Genomic DNA, 22,848 nt, shown 5'->3' with positions numbered 1-22,848 from the left:
TTCAGAGACTAGTCTGAAGTTGTCGTGTTCAAACTATGCTTTGGGTAGAGCTGAGCCGAGCATTCTGAAAATTTCTTTGTCAACCATTTGTTGGGCAGATAGGGGAGAAATGACCCTCCCTGGGGGAAAAACATGTTGAGGTGGGGAACATAAATTTAAAGTAATAAAATGAGCCCTGGTGAATGCAGCCAAACGCCCATGTAGTCTGTTATCTCAGAGGCCTACAAAAAGCTGGAAAGCAGGACATGAGACTAGTATTTGGGGAGAAAGTGCTGCCTCTAATACTACCTAGCATTATGAAGGTTTTTCATTGTCTCTACTACTACCACTACCCCTATGTTACTCACAACTTCCCACCAGCCACATTTCCTGGAATGCCTTGCAAGTAAAAACACAGCATGTCACATTGTGTGGCTCCCCAGACATTTCTGGAAGTGAATGGCTGCTAAATGACTGAGCATTTGCCTCTGGTGTGGGATGTATTACGTCCTTCTGGATTGTGGCTACACCATGCATGCTCTGTGTCAATGACCTAAAAAGCCACAGAAGGCAAATAAGAGCTGTGTGCTGTTAAGCTGTGCATGGCATAGTTCATAAATCTATTTTTGTAAAGTGGCTCAAACCAATCCAGCTGTCTTCCCTAGGATACTTTCACTTGCTCTAAAAATCAGCTGGCCCTCTAAAAAACCAATAGTATTACATTTTTTGGAAGGAGTTAGAGAGACTGAAATGAGAAACATAAATCACATAGATTGTTGCTAATAAACTAATGGCATTGAGTGGAATGAAAATTGTATGATTATACAGACTCAGTATTCTATAAATATGTACAGCCTATGCTGAGAAGGAAGAGCACATCTGTCTCATATTTTATCGGCTTCTAAAGTGGCTCAACTGTGTTTAAACAAACAGATGTGTCTGGAGGATGCTGCTCTCGCTACCAACAAAACTTTAATTAAAAGAGGGCGATGAATCTTATCCAAGGTTCATTTGTTCAGCAAAACTTTAAAATATTTAAACAATTTTACACTATCATTTTACAATACTTAACACTCAGCATTGTTTATGTCCTTTTTCTTATTTATCTTTTCCACAGGCTTCTAAGGTAGTCGGTTTTTACTTCTCTGTCATAACACAAGAAGAAGTCATGGACATTCAATAAAGCTGAATGTTGCAAGATTTAGGACAGAGAAGCACCTGACCAGGTACCCTGCTCCCTACCCTGCTTGCACAGGGGCACAAATTTGGGTCCACTGGTGAGGTGGGGACTTCAATTCACGGAAAGGCAACTCTGGATTCAACACAGTACTTTTGATAAACACACTGACAGTCGCCCTATTGGCAAATATCTAATATGATTTTACACTTATATCAAGGTATAAAAAGTATGATGGGAAAATGCAAAACACCTTCATTACAATTATGCAGTAATGGACTGGGGGGGGGGGGATATCCAGAGAGCTTTTGAACAGGAACCAAAAGCACAAATTAACCAGTCTCTCTGACATGCTGAGACAGCACCAAGGTTTCAAATACTTTTCTTCTGTATTACAGCATGGTAAAAAAAATTAAGAGAGTTATTGATTGATAATCTTATTAACTTAAAACATATTATTTTTCATAGTGGTAAAGCAATCAATGTTTGTACTCCTGCCAAGGGAAAGTTATTTATTGATCAATTAAGGAGTAATATTGGGCTTATTACATAAATTAGAAGACCGTAGCCAAGATTCAATATAATTTTTGATGAACAGTAAACCAGTACAGAAAGCTGTTCTCTTATCTGTTTGATTATTAATTAATTGAAGCTGAGGAAGAGCTTGTATATTCAAGATATGTAAGATACTACTCAACAATATATTATTTTCATCCAATACATTTGTACCTTGGTTCTTGAACAGAATGCATTCTGGGAGTCTGTTCGACTCCTGGAACCATTCAAAAACCAAGGCGCAGCTTCCGATTGGCTGCAGAAGCATCCTGCAGCCAATTGGAAGCCGCGGAAGCCACGCTGAACATTCGGCTTCCGGAAATCATTCGGAAACCAGAACACTCACTTCTGGGTTTCAATTGTTTGGGAGCCGATTTGTTTGGGAGCCAAGGTGTTTCAGATCCAAGGTACGACTGTATCTAATTTTTGAGACTCAGAATCCAATCTTTTTTTGTGTTTCCAATTCTGACTTCATCATCTATTACTTTTTCCTCATCTAAAATCTGCTAGTTGATTCCCGGTGGTTTCTTACCCTGATCCCAAGTTCTACGTTTTCACCTCCATAGACCTCCATGCCTTCATCTAGCAGACCAATCTCTTGGAAATATTCTCTGTCTACTATGAAGCATCCAATTAGTGCAGGGCTCCTAGACAGGGGGGAAAAAACAGCAGCAAATATTAAAACACTGGAATTTAGTCAGTTGAGTGAATTTCAGGTATGCCTCATTTAAGGTATGCCAACCATAAAATTTGTGTGTCTTATTCAGTCCCACCTCCAACAGTGGGATAAATTAACAAAGATCTGGCTTTCACTCAGAAATAAGCTGAATTTTCTTCTGGACTGGACCAAAGCTGACCGAAGCCGTGAGCAACTTAGTCATCTCTGGTACTGGCAGGAACCTGGTATTTTGGTGCTCTTACTGAAGCATCCACACAAAGGTATTAATTGTGGCCCCTCAAGTAACCAATACATTCCTTGATTACATGGCTGTCCTGTTTATCCTCAGAGAACCTCAGAATAGTTTACATGGATCTCCTACGATGTCTCCTACAAATAGTGTCCAGGCTAAGACCTTTGTAACTAATAAAATAAAATGCATTGCAAACTTTTTGCAGTCATGAAGACTCCATGTAGAACTGGGCGGCTCAAAAGGGTTTCTTTAGCCCAGTTAAGATTACATTTGTGGAGATATCAATGCATGAATGGAGACAAGCAGCACTGCACACATTGGCTGCACATTCACCAAAAGCTATCGGCAGCTTTTAGTAAATGCATGGATGGGACAAGGACAGCCAGCACATGCCATGATGCTTTGTTATCACCACATAGGTTAGCTGCACAGGGCTACTGTGTGATAGATACTGATGTTGCCATGGTTTCAGAGAACATTCTTTAATGCTTGTCTGAAGTGTGGCTCGCTCCATCGTTCATTGGACTCAGCCACTCAGTTCAATATAATGACTCCAAATACTGCCATGCAACAAGGGGAGGAAATGTTCAGGAAGACCTGGGCATTGCATCTTTTGGCCTCTTGTCCGGCTAGTCTTCAATGGCATTTGAACTGGCTGAGATTCAGCCATACAGTCTTTATAAAGTGGCTGAGAATGGAACAATTAATCTGTCTTTAGCCCTACTCTTGGCTTTGTCATGCAGGCTGGCAAATAGAAAAATGTCACTTGTGCCATTATGTGAGCAAAAGAAGTGCACTGGGGACAACAGGATGCTAATTAAAGGGGACAGGGGGTTGTTATAGAACAGGATACACCATTTTGCATTCATCAAGACAATGATAATCAAGCTGTGATAAACTGAGGCATCTGCTCCTGATGTGATCGTAAAAATTCTTTTTAAAAAAATTAAATCACACCCCTGAAATCTCCCTTCCCTGCTTGTACAGATGATAACGAAGTGTCAGCTTGGAACTAGGGGAAACTGTTCCTTGTGAACTTCATGATGAAGAAAATGCCAATCATTCCTCATTATGTTGCATCGAGACATCAGTGCTATGCGTGGGGGTGGAGGGTGGGGAACGAAAGTACACTCTTCACAGCATGGCAGATTTCCCAAATATATCCTCAAGAGAAACAGGCTTGCTTTTGCTGCAAACCTGCATATTTACAACCAGCCATGGCCTTCCATTACAGTGACTGTATAAATAGTGACAGCAGCTCTGTAATTTGTCATGGTTACATAAAAACAGTATTTTATTGGAACTGAAAACGCCCCACTGTGGGTGAGCCGTTGGCCACAGGGGTTTAACCAAATGACCCCCAAATCCACCTGCATAATTTGATTTATTTTCTTAATGTAAGAAGAGGCCAGGTGGATCAGACCAAATGCCTACCTAGTCCTGCATCCTGTACTGGGTCTACCAATACTAGATGCCTACCGGAGGCCCTCAAGCAGGATATGAAGGCAGTAGCCCTCTCTTGTGGCTGTTTCTCAGCATGACTCACATTTACATGTTTTACCTTATAGGAGCAGTTGTGTTTTCCAACTTCCACCATGACTTGGGTGGGTTTAAATATCGGCACCATAATTCCCAATCAAACCCTTGTGCAGACAGAGGATACTCTTCTATTTCAAAATTGTCATATTTGATGTTATCAAATGATGGCGAAATGATTCTTTTTCTGTTTTCCTTGATTCTGGTTAGTACCGGTTCAGCCCTAAAGGGGGGGGGGGAGAGAAGACAATCAGAGTGTTCCAAGAGTTATAATCATCAGCTTAATTCCTATTTTCTTCCTTCATTTTATTTCAACTTTCTGTACGACTAAGTATATTAAAAATTTCTCTAAGCGGTTTACAAAAAAACGGAAGCAGCAACAGTCAACTTTAACAAAATATTATAAAAATACACAGTTACATATAAATATGTTCCATTAATGCAAAGTTTTAAATATATAAAAATCTATAGCAATTCATGTTCCTTCTGACACACCATTCCTCTCAGCTTCCTGGTTCTCACCCAGGGTCCAAACCCTCAACTCACCCACAAAAGTCTCACAACAAGAAAGGTTCTTACCCTGGTATCTCACTCTAGACTTTCTTTTTTATGGACAGGACAAGGTGGATGGTATTTCTTTAGGCTGCCCACAGCTGTGTTCCATTCAGCTGAACTTTCCACACCCAGTTCCAGGTGCAGCAGGTTTGTTGAGGTCAAGAGGATGGGGAAAGGAGCCCCTCCCACGCATAGCTCTTCCTTCTCCCTCTCTCCTCTCCTCCTACTCTGAATTTCTACTGATGTCAGTGGGATCCTTTAACTTCACTTAAGATCTTTAGAGCTCCTACACACAACAGTTTTACCATTTAGCATGTTTCCCTGTTACTTTCTTGTCTCAGTGATAAGAAGAGATTAGGACTTTCATATTGGTGACAATTATCCTTACAGCTTACAGCTGTCAAACGATCAAGGATATCAGCAAAAGCAGAGCTGTCCTAAGATTAAAGGCTTCTACCCTTTCAAAGAGTCTTCTTCTATCAAGATTGAAATCAGAAAACAAAACATAATATTAATTTAGCATGTCTCAGTAATTGGCCAGGTGAGGCAGCCAAATAATTAGAAGCAGTTGACATTACATTATTTCCAGGACCGGTTATTATTTATTTTATTTTTTGCCCAGGCATTTTAAATGGTTGTGTTTACTCTGCATTATAGTTTGAAAGTTTTATTGATGCTAATTCGTTGTGAACGTTGATTCTTGCTTCCATTTTGTTGCATCTGGCATGAGCAGTTTTATGTATGCCCATTGTACACCACCTGGAATAGGTTTGGATGAAGACTGGTCTAGATAGATTTAAATAAATTAATAAGCAGGCAATATCAGACACTGAAGATATGAAATACTGAACAGCGAACTTCAGCAAATCTCCAGCAGCAAAGGAATATTACTTATTATGTAACGGGTTTTTCCTGAAGCATGAATCTTTGACATACACTATAATTAAAGCCACTAATGAATAGAATGGGTAATTACATTGGACAGTGCCTGGGGGGGGGGGGGGAGAAACTCTTCCAGAAAAGTTATGCCCTGTGATCTGTGGCTAATTCCCTGGAAGCATAAGGTATATCCTTCTGTGAAGAGGCATGTGGGAAGCAACCACTGATATAACCAACAACCATTTCCAGGATTTTCATAGCTATAGTTGTGATGCAGCAATCACAGAAGCTGTGGCCTCTATATCTATGACTGTCTGCATGGCATGGTGGGTTCATTCATGTGAGCACAATCGAAATGGCTGGGTTAGTGCTTGGGTTGAAAAATAGTTATTGCCCTCCATCATGAGGAAATGGCACTTAAAACGTACTCATAGGCCTTGTCCTTTCTCAGCCAGCTAGGGATTCTTAAGAAAAATGTTGTCAGCTAACGGATGATATGGTCTCATTTGTTCTAAAAGAGATTATACCCCCCCCCCATTATAGTAAAAATTGGTTAAGCCCTGCAATGATTCTCCTAAGAGGAGAACTATTTGTGCCTGACCTGCTGCTTTCTCCATTTATAACACACCCCATTGCTTAACCTATCACAGTTTGCTATTGGAAAGTTGTGATGATTTCCAGATTTTAATAATTACTAATTTGGCAGCTTTTAAAATATGTTGAATTAGTTTCACAGTAGAATAATTATCAGAATCTTTCTTGAAGAGATTAATTGTGGTTTTAGCCAGAACAGCACTGATTATGAACCACTGTTGCCCCCATTTCCTTTTTTTAATACTAACAATTCTGGGCATTCCCAGAATTCCACATGCAAATATGTGGCAATGTGCTCCAACACAGATTCCTTCTTCTGATATTTACTTTTCCATGCCACAAGGCATATTTGGGGTTACATGCACTGAGAGGCAAATATTAAGAGTCTGGGTTGTGCAGAGCTTATCTTCAGCTGGAGGTGGAGGAACCAGCCCGTCAATCTTGGTCTGCAACCAAGTTCTAGGCAACAACAGCAGGGGTGGGTGATTTAGTGGGACACTGGTGCTTCCCTGACCTTCAGTCAAATGCATCACTGCTGCTTACCAAGAAAGAGAGGGGCGAAGTGACAATGTTGGTGTGGTGCAAACACACCAGCAGAGCCAATTCAGTGCTACCACTGGTGCAATTTCATTTTCCTGGGGCTCCATGAAGTAACAACTCCACAAAACCCTGCCACAGCACCCTGATCTCATGTGGGTGATCACATGGCACTCAATACCTGACCTGAGCCACAGTCTAAATTACAATGGTTTCGGCATAAAGCCACAAAGCAAAAAGGGGGATTTAAACTCAGTCTCCCACCTTTACAAATAAAAACCCAAAGCATTCTCTAATCAGGTGAAATTGGTTTCAGTCACCAAACAGAAAATTATTGATTTGAGTCATTATCTGAATCCACTTTCCATATGAACACCTGTTATTTTCTAAGGAAATGCCCATACTGATTTATCGATGGAATTGTATTTTAAAATTTACAGCTAAACCCAGTCCTTTCCAAGTTAGTGCAACGTTTTGCACCTTGGAAAACTATAATTAACTTTAATCATAAACCACACAATAAGATGCGTCTGTTGCATATTAACTGGATATTTCTGCTCATGCTTTATGTCAATAGATTGCTTAGGGACACCTTCTACCCCTGGCACACACAAATGAAGAAAAAGTAGGAGACTGAGGACTTCAAGATCGTCCAACTTAGAACTAGACATTTTGGCTGCCATCCAGCAATCAAGCCCTGCACATACCATGGGAATAGGGAATGCTCCATTTTCTCATAGAGTTATGCATGTAACTCTATGAGATTGCAAAAACCTTCTTACTAGTAACCCTAGCCAATGTTGTGCTTATTGCTGAGGTAAGCAAGGTCTCCAATTTTAATTAACTGTAGTCTTGGGTATATTTGGAAGAGGGGGGGAATGAGGCAAGATGGTTCGATGAATGCAAAATTAATTGCACCAGTACATGGTGCCACTGATGTACATTACGCCCATTTGGCACATGGCATAGTCTTGGAGAAAGGTGAAGAGTGGTACTAAGAGTGTGCCGTTCCTTGTTCCTATTTTAGGAACAGAACCAAAACAAGATGCACAACAAAACCTCAGGTCTGAATGACCCATAAAGGCCAAACAACTTACTTTCCTGGCCTTTAGGATTTATAGCACAGTGGCAAGATAATGCCAAGGAAGTTTATATTCAAGGAAGTGTATATTTTTTGTGTTCCCTTTGTAATTTGGTTTGCATGTGCGTTTGTTTAGAAGGCTATTTAAGGTTTGGATCAGCAGGGCAGAAAGATGGAACAGGGCATACTGCTGTTCAACAGTATAAAGCAGCAGGGACTGGGATCAAAAGGAACAGGTGGTAATACAGAGTTCTATCTACTGTATCCACCTTAAGAACTCTTGCTTCTTAGCTATACACAGCCAACCTGCATACCCCATCTCAATTTTCTTTTGTTGGAATTCTCTGTTCGGAAAATGCGTTGAGCTTATCTATCAAAAATTCTTTTCCTATTCATATCTCTGGAGGACTTCTGTCCCTGTCCCTTTTGTGTGTACAGATAAGAGCCCTCCTCTGACATTATCTGACCACACAGGAATATTAAGACTACAGATGCCTTCATTTTAAAAAGATTTCAAAGTTTAAGGCCATGTTTTACAACCCCCTTAAATGTTTTTAGACTCTGACTACATTATGAACCACTTGGCTAAAAAAAAAAATCCCCTCCTTACACTCAAGGAAACTGAACAGATAACTGAGCACGTTAGCTTATCCTATTATACCTTCCTAAATGGAGGAATTGTATGTGAAAAGTGAGATAAATTGCTGTGTGTACCAAAATGATGCTAGTTGCTGGCTCACTGTTTCTGCAGAGCACCACCACTGTGATGGGACAATGCCAAATTCAATATAGGTAACTTGCCTATAACTGACGTTCTTCAAGTGGTGACATGTGGGATCTGCACCTCCACAGAGCAGCACTTTATAAACTTCTAGAGCTTTACATTCTGGCCCTTGTCCTCAAGCAGAGATGTCCCATGTGCTATTCCTGGCTTGAGGGCAGAAAGAGCACCTTCCCTCAGTTCCTTTTTGACTGCCACTTTAGCAGAATGTAGGGACATCTCTTTCCCTGAGTTTTATCCTTCATCATCTCTATTTTTACCTTTCCTTACATATTCTTCTTCAAAACATGATTTTCAAAAGCTAAACACTTTCTTTGTATTTCTTATCGGACACCTATTATCTTCCACCCCTTTCACCTCTCCTGTTGACATAGAAATCAACTTCCATAGAATACAATTATATGGCACAGAGATGGTCACTTTAAAAGGTGTCAGATTTGTGCAACCTTTCAGGCTCTGAAGATTGTGTCTTTCTATGTCTTCTGCCTAGGTGATGCCCACCCAAACAGAATCCACCTTACTCTTTTATCAGGAATTATATACAGGGTAAGAACAAATAAGAATAGTAACACTACCAATACAAAGACCTTCTAAGCCATTAGCATGCATTCATTCAATTTTATCAGCCAAATAATATTTGCATGTTCTGAACCAAGCTATCCAAGCTAGTTATATACTAAGAACTGTCTACATGTGACTTACTAAAGTGTTGTATGTAATGCTGAGTCTAGAGAAGCCAATGAAGCTTCAGCTATTGGCTTTAACAGCCCGATGGTCTGCCTGTTACACCAGGGACTTGCATTACATCTCACCAGCCTGGCTGTTTTCATGCAAGTGTCAGTGCACATGTACATCTCAATTATTCTTTTGTGAGGGGACAGCTATTATATCCTTAATCCTTCTCTTGCTCATATTGTTTGCTGTTATCTGCAGCCCTGAGTGACTGGCTGCTGCCTTGGCACCATCTAAAACAACAACAGGTTAAGCCTAACATGCTGCCAACCAATCAGGTGTCAAGGCAGTCAGGATGATGATGCCACAGTACTACACAGCCAGTGGCATTTGGCTAGATGACAATGTAACAAAGCCAATTCTGAGAGAGGGCAGGATCCTATGTGTTCATTTTGAATGGACTAATAGTTTCCCCACTGTTCAAAGTCCTCAAAAAATCAGTGGAATAGGGGTACTTTTCACACTTGTGTGCTCAGATTTAATCTAAGTACATTTTAATTGCATTCATTAACTCACTGAAAGCAATGGCCAAACTCCTGTGGAATTTAAAGGATGATGAAGACTTCAGTTGTTGCCACTTAACGAATTTTTAATCAGTGGATACATATTTAATACAGCATTAGAGGATTAGCTCCCTACATTAGAGTTAATGTAGAGATCTACATTAACTCTTCTATAGAACTTTTCTGAACATGCGCAGACAAACTCTACCAAATGACATAGACCAGAAGCAGCAAGGCACATACCATCCCACGTTGAATTCTACATGTGCATCAAAGAGTGCAACTACGGGAGCCGTGGCTGCCCTCCAGCCACTAACACGAGAGCGAATCAGCCCCTCTTGCTTGTTGTGTCGAACCACCTTGATGAACCCAGACTTCCGTGTGTTCACCTCATCAACATATTCTGTTAGCTTCTCTTTGAGTTCTTCTGTACAAGGAATACAAAGGAGGTTAGGAACAACGGTCCGACTTCTGAGATGTGCTCATCTAGATCAGATCATAAACAACTTATAGGTTGGGCTATTTGTGTGTATGATATAAAGGGAGAGTGATGAACGGGGTCTTGAAAACTGCAGGTTTCCCTTGCATTGAATAAACACCAACAGTTTTGCTAAACACAGGAATACAGGAGAAGACATTTGAAGATACTACATAAGCTGTTTACGCCTGTGGTAAAAAGCCAGAGGTGTACATAAAGGGAAAGAAATAGGAGCCAGCTTCCTTGTTGGAGCCCAGCCCAGTTACAAAAATCTCTGCAGTAAATGATTGAGCTGCACAGTGGAAGTTTGGCCATTTGCTTCAGTGGGATGTGAACCACATTGTTTCCTTAATGCTGTTCTTAGATAAATCTTAGCAATATTATCACCCTTTTCCAGAATATCCTTGCTGATATATTTGCTAGAGTAAGCCTCAGAACAATATCACAGCTCTGATATCCTACTGATGCAAGTATATATCTGTACACAGCAGTGTATAAATGTACTTGCAGGGCTTTGTGTTGCTGCTCAAAAACCTACTCAAGGGAAAAATTACTGTCTCCTCTGTTTATAACTCACTTGAAGTCTTAAAGTAAATCTTGTGTTGTTTTCTTGGTTTCCCCATAATCAATGAACAATTGCCCTTTCCTAAGAAAATAGGGCATCGGCACAAGCATTCTTGTATGTGTACCATAGTACTGCACAGTTATCTCAAAATCAAGGAGGAATGGTTGTACATAATGGATGAGAATTAACATCCGTGCATGAGAATTAACATCACATTTAAACATTATGCCAAATGATTGGTGGTAGGGCAGGCCTGAGGCAGATGCATAGCTACTGCCTATTGAGTATACTCAGTTTTCTTAACATGTCTGTAAAACAGACAGCTCATATAAATATGCTGCTTTGTGATGAAAATTATAAAAAGGTGGATTTCAGGCATTTTAGATTCTTCAGCGAAGTGTGTAGGGTCACCACTAGGAAATACATGTATATAGCAATTAACCACAGGAGAATTATTGAGCTTTCTAAATCAATGATCAGAAAGGAGACTACAGTGAATAGACTACATGCTTTAAATGCTGGGCTTCAGTTTGCAAATCATGGTTTGCATGGAACCAGCATTGCAACTGTGCTGAGGGCTCACTCAGACTTCCATAAGGGCAGTGATTTGTAGGCACAGGTCCATGCTTTCTAGACACAGGTCCAAGTGGGTTGTTGGTTGGTCCTGCTGGACAAATAGGACTGAATTGAAACAAACATCAATTGGGTTTTTCTGCGGATTGATGTCCGATTCAGCAGTAAACAGCAAGTTTTCCCAGGAAAAGCAGAAGGATAGCCCCCCCCTCCTCCCCAAACCCCCCACCGCTCAGACCCCTGCCTGGAAAGCACAGACTTGTATCTAAAAATCATGGCACAAAGAGAAGTCTGGATGAGCCCTGAGCCAGGATGGCAAATGAAATAGTTCTAATTTACTGTGTGTGTTTTTTAATTTTTTTATTTTATTTTATTTTTAAAATTTCATTATATGGTAAGATATAGAAAACTAATGGGGGGGGGAAATCTTCAAAAAATACAAATAGAATACAGAGTCGTCTCTTAAAGGTTGTTCTTAACCCAATAGCCCAGGCATAGGCAAACTCAGCCCCCCAGATGTTTTGGGACTACAATTCCCATCATCTCTGACCACTGGTCCTGTTAGCTAGGGATGATGGGAGTTGTAGGCCAAAAACATCTGGAGGGCTGACTTTGCCTGTGCCTGCAATAGCCCCTCTTAGCTCTCACTGAGGATCTTTCTTTCTTTTCTCCTCCTAGCCTCTCACCCTGGGAGACCAGCATTTCCCTGCCTCTCACACCCAGGTCCCTCCACCAGCCATCCCCCCCATGGGTGCACCCTAGCGGAAGATGCCTAAGGAGAAAGAGAAGAGCAGGGGAAGGGGAGAGAAATAAAGAGAAGAAAGCCAGAAGAGAAATGAAAGAGAGAGAAGAAAAAAGGGGAAAGAAAAAATAAAGAAAAATTTAAAGAAAAATTAAAAGGACTTCTGATTTTCTGTCTGCTGGTTACATTTTTAAAAATGTTATTTAAGACATTCAGTCCATGATAACACCCAACTTCTCCACTTTCTGTTAAACAATTATCTCCTCCAAGTCCAAGTATTTTCTTTTCCCATAAAAAGTCCAAGAGGGGTTCCCAAATTATTATTATTAGTAGTAAATGTCAACCATGTTTTTTCTTCAATATCAACTTTACTTCCAGTAATTCCCACCACCATGCCTCCATATTTAGTAATAGTAAATTCTTCTGTCCATGTCCATGCCAAAATCTCTCCACTGCGGTCCCATGTTAAAATATTGGAAAATTATTATTGCAAATGAAATAGTTCTAATGCTGCTGAGCCCCATCAGTAGGACAGGTGCTGAAGTAGAAGAGATCTGAAAGAAAGGCATTTTTCATCTGCATCATTCCCCAAAACGTTCTTAGCACAAAAGTCTCCCCTTATCACATTGCATTAATTAAAACACTCTGGAGTCTAAATATTAGTACATAAATTCCAAGTAAATGACTACATGAACCAATTTACTTTTGCAAATGAATATTAACGTGACTGAGAAAAAGAGCCGGAAGTTAAGGTATATCATCAACATTTCTTTTTAAGACAGGGGTGGGGGAACTGCCCTGTCACGTTTTCAAAATAAACAATGGGATGAATGGAAACAAAGGGAGGAAATGAATTATTTATGCCCCCTTCACATGTGCCTTCGTTCTGCTCTGACCACACGTTCCATCTCTGTGCTGAAAAGATTCTGCTGCAGCTTTGGGGTTGTGGCTTTCTCTCTCTCTCAGTTAAACAAAGCACACACTTTGTAGGGATGAGCCAAAGCGAGAGGCATATTTGGCAAATATTTTCTTCTGCTGCACAACAGGCTCCCTTTGGGCAAGTTTTCACAAGTTATGAAAGGCGTGGAAAGATTTTGCACAGTGGGTGAGTGCCCCTGATACCTATTCGCACATATACCTCACCCAGTACCTAGCATTCAGAAGATAATAATTTAGTAGATGAGCCCAGCTGACTGAAGCTTCAGCACCATTTCCCCATTCGTTTAAAGCCCTCTTGAGAAATTACCATGAAGTCTTAAGAAAACATATGAGAGGAGTGTGGATGGGTGTGCGCATGGGAGTGCACTAGTGGGGTGAGTGTAGCTTAGCTATTTGAAGCAGGAAGTGTCCTGTGTTTGTGAAGACTTCCTGTGGATTTGCGAACCCTCACTGTTAAGGTATATCAGTTTAAGGTATATCATCAACATTTCTTTTTAAGACAGGGGTGGGGGAACTGCCCTGTCACGTTTTCGAACGCAATGTATTTTCTCTTTCACAAAATTGTGGCATGTGTGTGTGTTTTTAAGCGTCTTTGTATCAAAATATCCATATAAAACTCCACCTTCCATTCATTGTGTCTGTCTTTGTTCACCACTGTGGAAGCTCAGGACCCTCCATTTAGTGTAATGTTTAAGCATTTAGCTACGTACGCAGCATTTCTATGCCAAGTCAAATGCATAATGGGAAAGCATTACTGGAAAACATAGCCCACTACCTCAAGGACTTAAAGATCAATACCTCCAGCAGAATCGTTATTTGTTCAGCCTCCATTCAAGGACAGTTTTGTTTATATTTCATCACTTGTACCGTAAATGCTTCTCCACTATCAATTTGTCTTAAATATTGAAACCAAACTTTCCCTATATTCAGGTGACGACAGAATAAATCTGGGTTCTGGGCACAGCTGGTTTCATTTCACACACGCACCTCATTCTCTATGTAAGTGACCCTCACCAAGGCCCAAAGACCCACAATTACATTTGTCTAAAGTTAAATTTTGTACCATGCAGTATTTTAAGAGGCAATTAATCATTTTAAGAAGATTCTTGTTCAATGTTTATGTCTGTTGAACGCACCATAATAAACAGGTTTGTGTCTCTGGCACTCATACATAGTACATGTAGGCCAATTCAAATTATAATAACAGGCACTTGAGTGTGTATATAGACAAATATGCTCCTGTGGCATAATCACACATGGACAAAGGCAGACTCACCCACCTTAAATCCACCCTTAGTCTTCAGCCTTGTGTGGCTCTGGTAGACACAGTAACAGAACTTAAGCATAGGTAAAGTGCTGGGAGATTGGATCTGGTGCAGGTATTTCTCTTGTGTTAATAAAGTGATCATAGTACAAATGACCTAAGACCTTTCACAGAGTGGTAAAGAAAAGTTGGAATGGGATCTCCCTTCACACACCATTGAGAGGCTCATTGCTCAGTCGGTGATGTGGCGCTCTAGCAGCAACTGGTCTTATTCATCAGGCGCTTAAAGAGCAAGCCATTGACTTTTGTCCTTAGGCCTTATCTTGTCAAGATTGTTAAAGTACAAATCTGACATAAATGGGAGCTTTTCACCCAGGATCATGGCTGGATTTGGTAGATGCTCAAAGTCACCTCTGCGTTGTGCGTACTTTTATCAATTCCTCCCCCCGCTACCCAAATTGAATGCATTTCTTGACAGAAACATATCATCCTGACCTTTCTGATGCACGTACCATGCTGCCAGGGCCTTAAAGCAACAAAGCTTTCTTGTAGAATACAAAGAATTTCAAGTATGAAATTTGTCATACTTCTCATATAGATCAGCTCTGCTGAAACATAAAATGGCTTTGAATCTAATTGCCTTTGACAGTTTCAGAGTACAGTAACAAAGTGTGCTAGAGGACAGGGATTCATCCCTAGCAAATCGTTTTTACAATTGCCAATACCTCGGGAAGATGCCTGATAGCAAGCCAGACCATGGGCTTACCAGACTTGGAAATGTCTGGTAGTGACTGGTCCACTACTGACTGGTAGTGGCTCTCTCGGATTTCAGGCACAACTCTCCCCAAAGGCTGAGCCTTCTGCATGAAAAGCATAGACTCCACCACTGACCTATGGTTTGTGCATCATAGTTCTACTTAGTGCTTTTTTTCTTTAAAAAATGTTTAGGGGGTGCTCTCATTTTGACTCAAGAAAATCACCATTTTATAGTTCATATTGGGAAAAATAAATACAGTAAATGGACAAAAGTACAAAGATTCACAAAATGTTTAGGGGTATGTGTACATCTGAGTCCCCACATGTCCCCCCGGAAAAAAGCACTGGTTCTACTCCTCTTTCCACCTCTATAAAAAATTTAATACAGTTTACAAGATTGGGGGGGGATTCAAAACACACTTCTTCATTGTTAGTTGAGGAAGGAAGTAGTTGCCTATATTCCACCTGCAACTCCTGGAGTAATTTGTTTTATAGTTATTTTATATTATATTTGATAGTTATTTTGCCTCCCACCTCCAGGTACTTTAAAAGCCAAGCTCCTGGAAAAGGCAGAAGCCTTTGGCTTATTTAAGGGGTAAGAACCCGAAGTGTGTTCTTGGCCTGTGGCCTTTACCTTAGGCCTCTGTGAGGGGAAGAAGAGTATATCACATTGAGTGAGGGGAAGAAGTTCACTTGGCTTTCCACATACAAAAGAGATGTAACCTGGGAAATGATTGCAGCTTATGCTGAACTATGTAATTACCCAGCCACCCAAATGATTTTTAAGTCTCCAAGATACTTCATACATTTCCCAAGCTAGCCCACAAGCCATAGGCCAGGAAGTCTTCTAAACCTTGGAAGCAAGGACAGCTGTTCCAACCCCCAACCCCAGCAATGAACTCAAGCTTGGGCAGAGTCAGTTCATCTCTCTCTGCAAGACCTCCTCACAGGCCATGCAGTTGGTAAAAGTGAGGAAGGTTTACAAAAGGTATATAAAAAATCCCTACCTATATTTTAGCTGTCTGGTTACCCCAGACTTGGTCAGACAAGTTCAAGGATTGGACAACTATTGCCAAAAGAAGGATTACACAGCTGCTTTGCTCCAAAACTTGGGAGCTTCCCTAAGCTGTGTGGCCTGTAAGATAGATTGACGACCAGACCGCTCAAATTCATAACAATTTAGCTCAACTCTAATTACATCAGCTTGCATCATTTCCAGTTGGCATCATGACCTAATTGCTTTGGGTCTTGAACAGACGCATGGTAAATGAATAAATGAATTAATCTACTATATATTTTGGAGGGTTATTTCTCTGGCAACTATACATTTGGACACATCTGAAGATATCATAACTACATTTGCCTGAGATCAAGGAGCATGTTTTCATCTACAGTATGTTTCAAGAAAATTAGATGGCAGCTGGAGCCTTTCAAAACTGCAAAGATTTTAACCAAATTTTGTACGGTGGTTCTTGAGATTGATGCACAGGTCTGGATCTAATTTGATGCCATTTTGAATCAAGATGGCAGACTGAACTTTTCAAAATTGCACTGATTTTAACCAATTTCAAAACTGCATTCATTTTTTTAGTTTCTTAGAATTCCCAAGCAATCCTGGATACAAGGTTGCTAGTATGGTCTACTTGAAAAACACAGACAAGGAGTAATAGGAGAACAAAGTTGAGTGTTGCATCCCCATTCAGAAAGATGGCTCTCAAAGGAGAATAGCTGAAAATATAACCTTGTCCAATGATTAGCTGTTGCCTTTCATTCATGACTGTCTTTCACTTGGTAAAATATAGCACTCACTCGCTCATTCTCAATTTCTCATTAACTTATGGTTTGATATACACAACCTAATTCATTCTGTCCTGCATTCTCAACCAAATACAATATTAGTTCTAATATTGGCACTGTTGCTATTTAATCAGTGAACTAGACTTCTGCAGAACATAGCAGGAATACAATCTAATCAAATTCCTTGATGTCCAATACATTCTGCTGCCCTTATTCACAATGTGAGAACAATTTTATTTTTACATGTGATGTCTCACATTCCTTTTTCAAGGCAAGATGACTCAAACTGCAAAAGGATCACCTTCTCCATTCAATGAACAAAGAACCCTGGTGCTTGCTGCAAATGAGACTTTCCACAACATCACATATCATATCACTTACTGCACGAGTTATAATATGAATTTGTAGCAGAAGCTTCTTACACTTTGGAGTGTCTTAGGCTTGAGGTTCTTAGGATTGAATTATGAACACAAAATGCATATAAAGAGCTTCTGCCTGTTATTATCGCTATCCGATACTTGGTCAGGTGAGCTCGAGGTTTGCACAGCTATTGTCAAGAAAGGACTGCAGAAAAGGGCTTCTGTCCTATACTTCTAGGTGTTAAAGAAATCTTAGGAAGATAAGTAATACTCAAAGATGGAATCTTACAAGGAATGTGTGCCTTGTTTGACCTCATCTGGAAGCTCAAGGAGGGTGTGTGTGTGTGTAGAAAGCAGCAATTCTCTCCAATTGCTGACACTGATGCTACATCCAGCATGACAGAGCCAACCACTATTTTGAAAGAAACATGCTGTGATTCTCCGTGTTGTCAATCTCTTTTTTTTAAAGAAATGTTATTGCTCTTAAGATGGAGTACAATAAAGGCTTGCCATAAATTATTTCATGGTGGTCACTGGTAAACCGGCAACTGTATTTGTGGATCCCTCATACCTAGAATTAACATTACCAATATGATACACAAAATAAAATTTAGGTTAGATCTCAGTAAAGAAAAAAATTCTCTTTACTTGTCTTTCCTGCTACAACTAGTAATCTCATTTTAGGATAGCCTTGCATTTAAAACAATAGCCTGGAAGCCATAGACAAGAATGAATTCAAAGCAGAGAAATAGATGGAATAGCAGAGGAGGTATGCAGCACTCTATCCCTCCTCTTCTTCCAGCAAAGAAACAAATTGCTAAAGCAGAAAAATGCTCTCTTCTGTGTCCTAAATGAAGTGCAGCAAGGAATGAGGAGCAGGACAGATGGAAAGCAAAGTTCCTCTTTTGCCAGTGCCTAGCAGGATCTGAAGGGGTGTTGGGTATTGCACACTAGTACAGTGGTACCTTGGGTTAAGAACTTAATTCGTTCTGGAGGTCTGTTCTTAACCTGAAACTGTTCTTAACCTGAGGTACCACTTTAGCTAATGGGGCCTCCTGCTGCCGCCGCCGCATAATTTCTGTTCTCATCCTGAAGCAAAGTTCTTAACCCAAGGTACTATTTCTGGGGTAGCGGAGTCTGTAACCTGAAGTGTCTGTAACCCAAGGTACCACTGTATCTCTTGTGGGCTGATCTACAAGGTTGTCTTTTTGTGTAAAGTTGCAAAGGAGAAGCTGGGAAGAAGGCAATATAGTCCATTTCTCATTCATAATAATAAATTCACATACAAAATAAATAAGTATTTTGACAAGGTTGTACTTTAAAATCTTTTTAAAAACCTCTTCTTTTTCTAAGCGATGGAGCCAACAGTGCCATCTCATCTTCTGGCCTCTGCTCTGTCTTCACTGTCAGAGCTGCTTTCCCACATGTTTACCAGTTGCTCTTGTGTCCTGCCTTGTCCCATCTTCTTGCTTCTGTGATGTAGGCTGCTGCATCCCTAGTAATGGACCATGATCTGCAAAGTGTGCTTTTTCACTCGACTATTGCTTCGAGAGATCCCATACGCAAGTCTTCTGGGGTCTTGCTCAGTTCTCCCTCCCCATCCCTTCCAGCAGATCAGAAAGGCTTTCCAGAACCTAGTTAACGTTCCCATTTCACATGAAATCTGGTTTGCGAAAATAAATGTCATCAAAATCCAGATCTCCCAGTCTGGATCCTCACACAGTTTTCTGTGGAACGCCTACCATCTGTTTTTCATATCCTCAAATGTGATGCAGATTATTAAAGATGCTTATAACACTTCTTCGCTTGCAAACCAAACCAGGGACAAAAATGTGATAGCAAAAGCAGCGAACACTGCAGACACATTATCATTTATTTACTTATTTACTTATTTACTCATTTACTTATTTTATAATCTTGTCACACACACCCTTTCCCCCCTCTTTTTGAAGTGAATGGCCAAATAGGAAGGACTGATAGAATTATATGCTTTCAAGTGCACTGGTGTCTGTGAATCTCATCAGCTGCACAGGGCAGTGAAGTCAGCACAATAGACAGCTGTAACTCTTGGATTTTCTGTTATATAAAACCAGGTGAGCCATCAGAGGCAAGTCAGAGTTTGCTGGAACAGGCACAGCTGAGAAGGAGAGTGAGAATTTGTTGTAATTTTTAAATAAGTTTACTGAGTACATAGAATAGCCCTGGGCAGGCATTCAGTACCATCTTTCTGTGGGCTTGGATGGACAATTGTGATTCTAGCAGAAGTGCCCACTCTTTGCACGTGCCCAGGTGTCAACAGATACAGTAGAATGTGTGCATGTAATGTCTGTACACTACAGATCATGGGAAGTGAATGTGCCTACACTGGCCTGTTAAAACACACCTCTTTACATGGCTTTTGTCACTTGAGATGCATATATTTCAGGACCCACCTTATTTTTGTGGTTAACAGTTACTTTAAACTGTTCTTGAAATGTGTTTTAATTGTTAGAACCTACCCTGAGACATTTCGGTAACGGGTGGGTAATTAATTATTATTAATAAAGCATTCTATGATACACATGACATCTTTCAGGTCTCGACAAGGGTAATGGCCACCAAATTGGATGGCTTTAAAATAGGATTAGGCAAATTCATGGAGGTTAAGGCTGTCAGTGTCTATTACCCACAAGGACTATGTTCTCCCTCTGCTGTCAGAGACACCATGCCTCTAAATACTGGTTGATGGGTTTCTCAGAGTGCTGTTTCACTCAAATTATGTTTGCAGAGCTCTCGTGCTCATTTGGTTGGCTACTGTGAGAACAGGATGGGCCTTTGGTCTGATACAGAAAGAGGACATAGGTCTGATCCCAGAAGAGCCAGAGGCAGACGATGTGGCTGAAGATGGGTGATGTCCAGGTTCTAGAATAGGCATGCAGACAATGAGGTGACACAAGAGGATCCTCTTCAACTTCTCAGAGGCAAATTGCTCAGAATGAAAAACCTGGAGCAACTGTTGTATTTCTATTGGTTCCTGAAGCCACCTGGTTCAGCTGGGCTGAAGAGCAGCAGGGCCTGCTCTGGCCAGCAGCGGGAGGATTGATAGTCCCCTCCACATGAGAACTACTCCAGTGATACAAGGAATAAGGCGCCTGGGCTCTACTGGTTCATGACCCCCAGCACTGTACGATTCTGGTACAGAGGCAGGGTGGATCATGAACTTCTCACCATAAATAGACAATAACACCACCAAATCTCTGCACAAGGCTTTGCTGTCATTCTAGCTCCATAAAAGGGAAAGCAGCACCTGCTGAATTTCTCCCTTGTCATGCAGTTATTAAAAGCACCCAAAAAGAACTAACCATTGTCATCAGGTAGGTTTAAAATAACTACCATATGCTTCCTATAACAACCCAGACAGACAAATGAATAACAAGGTCCTCAGTGTAATGAGACAGGTAAAGGGAGACACCAAAACAGAATGAATGAAGTTTGCACTAAATTAGGCTATGTTTAAACTGTCTGAATTCAGAAACTGCTGTGGCCAACAAGAAGAGTACATATGCATATTTACAGTGCATAAATTAATGGGTCTCTCCTGATTGAACTTAAATCTGGCAAATGGAAACAGCAAGCTTCTGTTTTTCTCTTTGATAGGAAATCTTAATGCTGGTTTAGAGTTCTGTTTGGCTTCTTAGGAACAGAAAAGAAAGGAGGGAAGAAGATAAATAAAATGCATTGAACTTTAAATAGTAGAATAATTATAACCTAAAACCCATTGTTTAAAACACATGTTTCCTTTATAAGACTGTCATGCGATTATTTTATTTTATTTATTCATTTTGCTTTCTATGTGAAATCTCCTTTAGGCTTATTTCTTTTTTTCTTTTTGAAGGCAGACCAGTTTCTTAAGAAGTACAAACTAACTCTAGTGCAAGTTAGAGAAAAGTGAATTCTTGCAATAATGTCTTTAAAATGATGCTTATTTCTAGCCAGTTGGAGTGTTCCTCCACAGCAACAGCACAGATAATCCCTGTTGAGAATGAGAAAGGAAACGCACTACCCAGGAGAGGCCTTCCTGCCACTTCCTGCTCCCATGCCACACCAAGCCATGCCGCTGCGCTGTGACCCACCACCACTTCCTCCACCACCAGACTGCTCCCCCTCTTGCTGAACACAGTGAGAGTCTAGGTGTTCTACAAGGCATTGTTGCTTGTCTTCTCCACCCCAGGATGGGGAAGACGAGTGGCAACACAGCGTGCTGAAAGCAGTAAGGTAAGCGGGACTCTGCTTCTTGCACCTCCACCACCTGAAGTAGGTGCTTCACCTCGTCTCAACAGTAGACTGGCTCTGACACCACCACACCACAAACTGTTTAAATGCAGCAGAGAGAGAGAAACACCTATTGAGGAGTTATTCAAGTCATTTTTTCATTTGTAACCGAAGGATTCAACAAACTGGCTGCCATACTTGGAAGCTGCTTGAAAAGGTTCAAATCAAATCTTCTGGACACTAAACTCGTGAATGTAATACAGAAGAAGAGTTACACATTCTTTGAAAGAAAGTCAGCAATTTAAATACTGTATTTTCCAAACAGGGGAGTTTCACCATTTTAGTGTGATTTGTGAAAACTATAGGACCTGGGGAAGCCAAATGGATTAGTTGCATCCCATTGAGTTGATAGACATATATATATATATATTTTACAATACTAGAAAAGTAACGATTCCCCAATGGAAAGAACTTATCTTTGTCATATTTGTTACACAATCAATAAATGTGCAATATAATTAGATTCTGCACTGTGCCAATCAACTTTATTGATTGAAGAAGAAAAAGTAACCTTAAGATGGAATCAAGTTATATGAAGACACTCTGACTTATCCTGAATTGTATGGAAATCACATAGCTATTGTATTCCTAAGAAGGTTCATCAGAGCTCACGTATCATATTGTTAGTCACAAGTCAAATCAATAGTTAATGTATGACAACTTTATGAACTTGGGAGGACGGTTTTCCATTAAGTGGAATCAGATGAGTGGATCAGATTTGAGTAATCATGACAGAAAGTGACCCTGATGATGCTGTAACAGTGTCTACAAGGCCGACAGTAGTACAATACAACACTCCATCATCTACCTCTTTGATCTTCACTTTTGACATAACTGACAACGGGATTGATTTATGGGCCAAGAGGGCATTTTTATGCCATTTAGAATTAGGGTTCAAAACTGTCCTCACATTGTATCTGTCATTTCGCATCATGTTTTATATTGTAGGGTGCATATTTGATATGGAAGGTTTCATTTTCAAATTTCTGATACAAGTATCTGTATCTCAGAGTCTGCCCTATACATGCTGTTATTATTCAGCTTGATATGTTCTCATTTAAAATACATAAGCAGTTCCAGAATGTTACCACAACTATATATAGCATCTTGGAACCTCGTACTTTGATGAATGGTGATTGCTACTGTAGAAGAAAGAAGGGTTTTTTGTTTGTTAATGGCATCTGCATTCCAAAGGCCTTTTATCAGCCACACCCAAGAGCTGAAAAAGTCTGAGGTGTCTACTA

The 22,848-nt window shown here is 40.4% G+C and overlaps 1 protein-coding gene and 1 long non-coding RNA gene across 3 annotated transcripts in view; one reads left to right on the top strand and one right to left on the bottom strand.

Annotated features, from left to right (window-relative positions):
- The window catches only part of GALNT18 (polypeptide N-acetylgalactosaminyltransferase 18), a 334,795-nt gene that overhangs the window by 58,901 nt on the left and 253,046 nt on the right, over positions 1-22,848 (bottom strand). For both annotated transcript variants that reach the window (XM_081918367.1, XM_081918366.1), the window contains 3 exons: positions 10,064-10,247; positions 4,184-4,381; positions 2,244-2,358 (listed from right to left, as the gene is read on the bottom strand). In XM_081918367.1, coding sequence (XP_081774493.1) covers positions 2,244-2,358; positions 4,184-4,381; positions 10,064-10,247 — 497 coding nt within the window. The remainder of the gene's footprint in view (positions 1-2,243; positions 2,359-4,183; positions 4,382-10,063; positions 10,248-22,848) is intronic.
- Positions 19,201-21,657, top strand: LOC309374209. The gene is made up of 2 exons (XR_014170398.1): positions 19,201-20,646; positions 21,265-21,657. It is a non-coding gene; the product is annotated as an uncharacterized lncRNA (long non-coding RNA).

This window comes from Podarcis melisellensis (assembly GCF_964234715.1).
Source record: "Podarcis melisellensis genome assembly, chromosome: 1".
In the NCBI taxonomy this organism is placed as follows: domain Eukaryota; kingdom Metazoa; phylum Chordata; class Lepidosauria; order Squamata; family Lacertidae; genus Podarcis; species Podarcis melisellensis.
The sequence above is the reverse complement of the archived record's forward strand: the minus strand, read 5'-3'. Positions and strand labels throughout refer to the sequence as shown.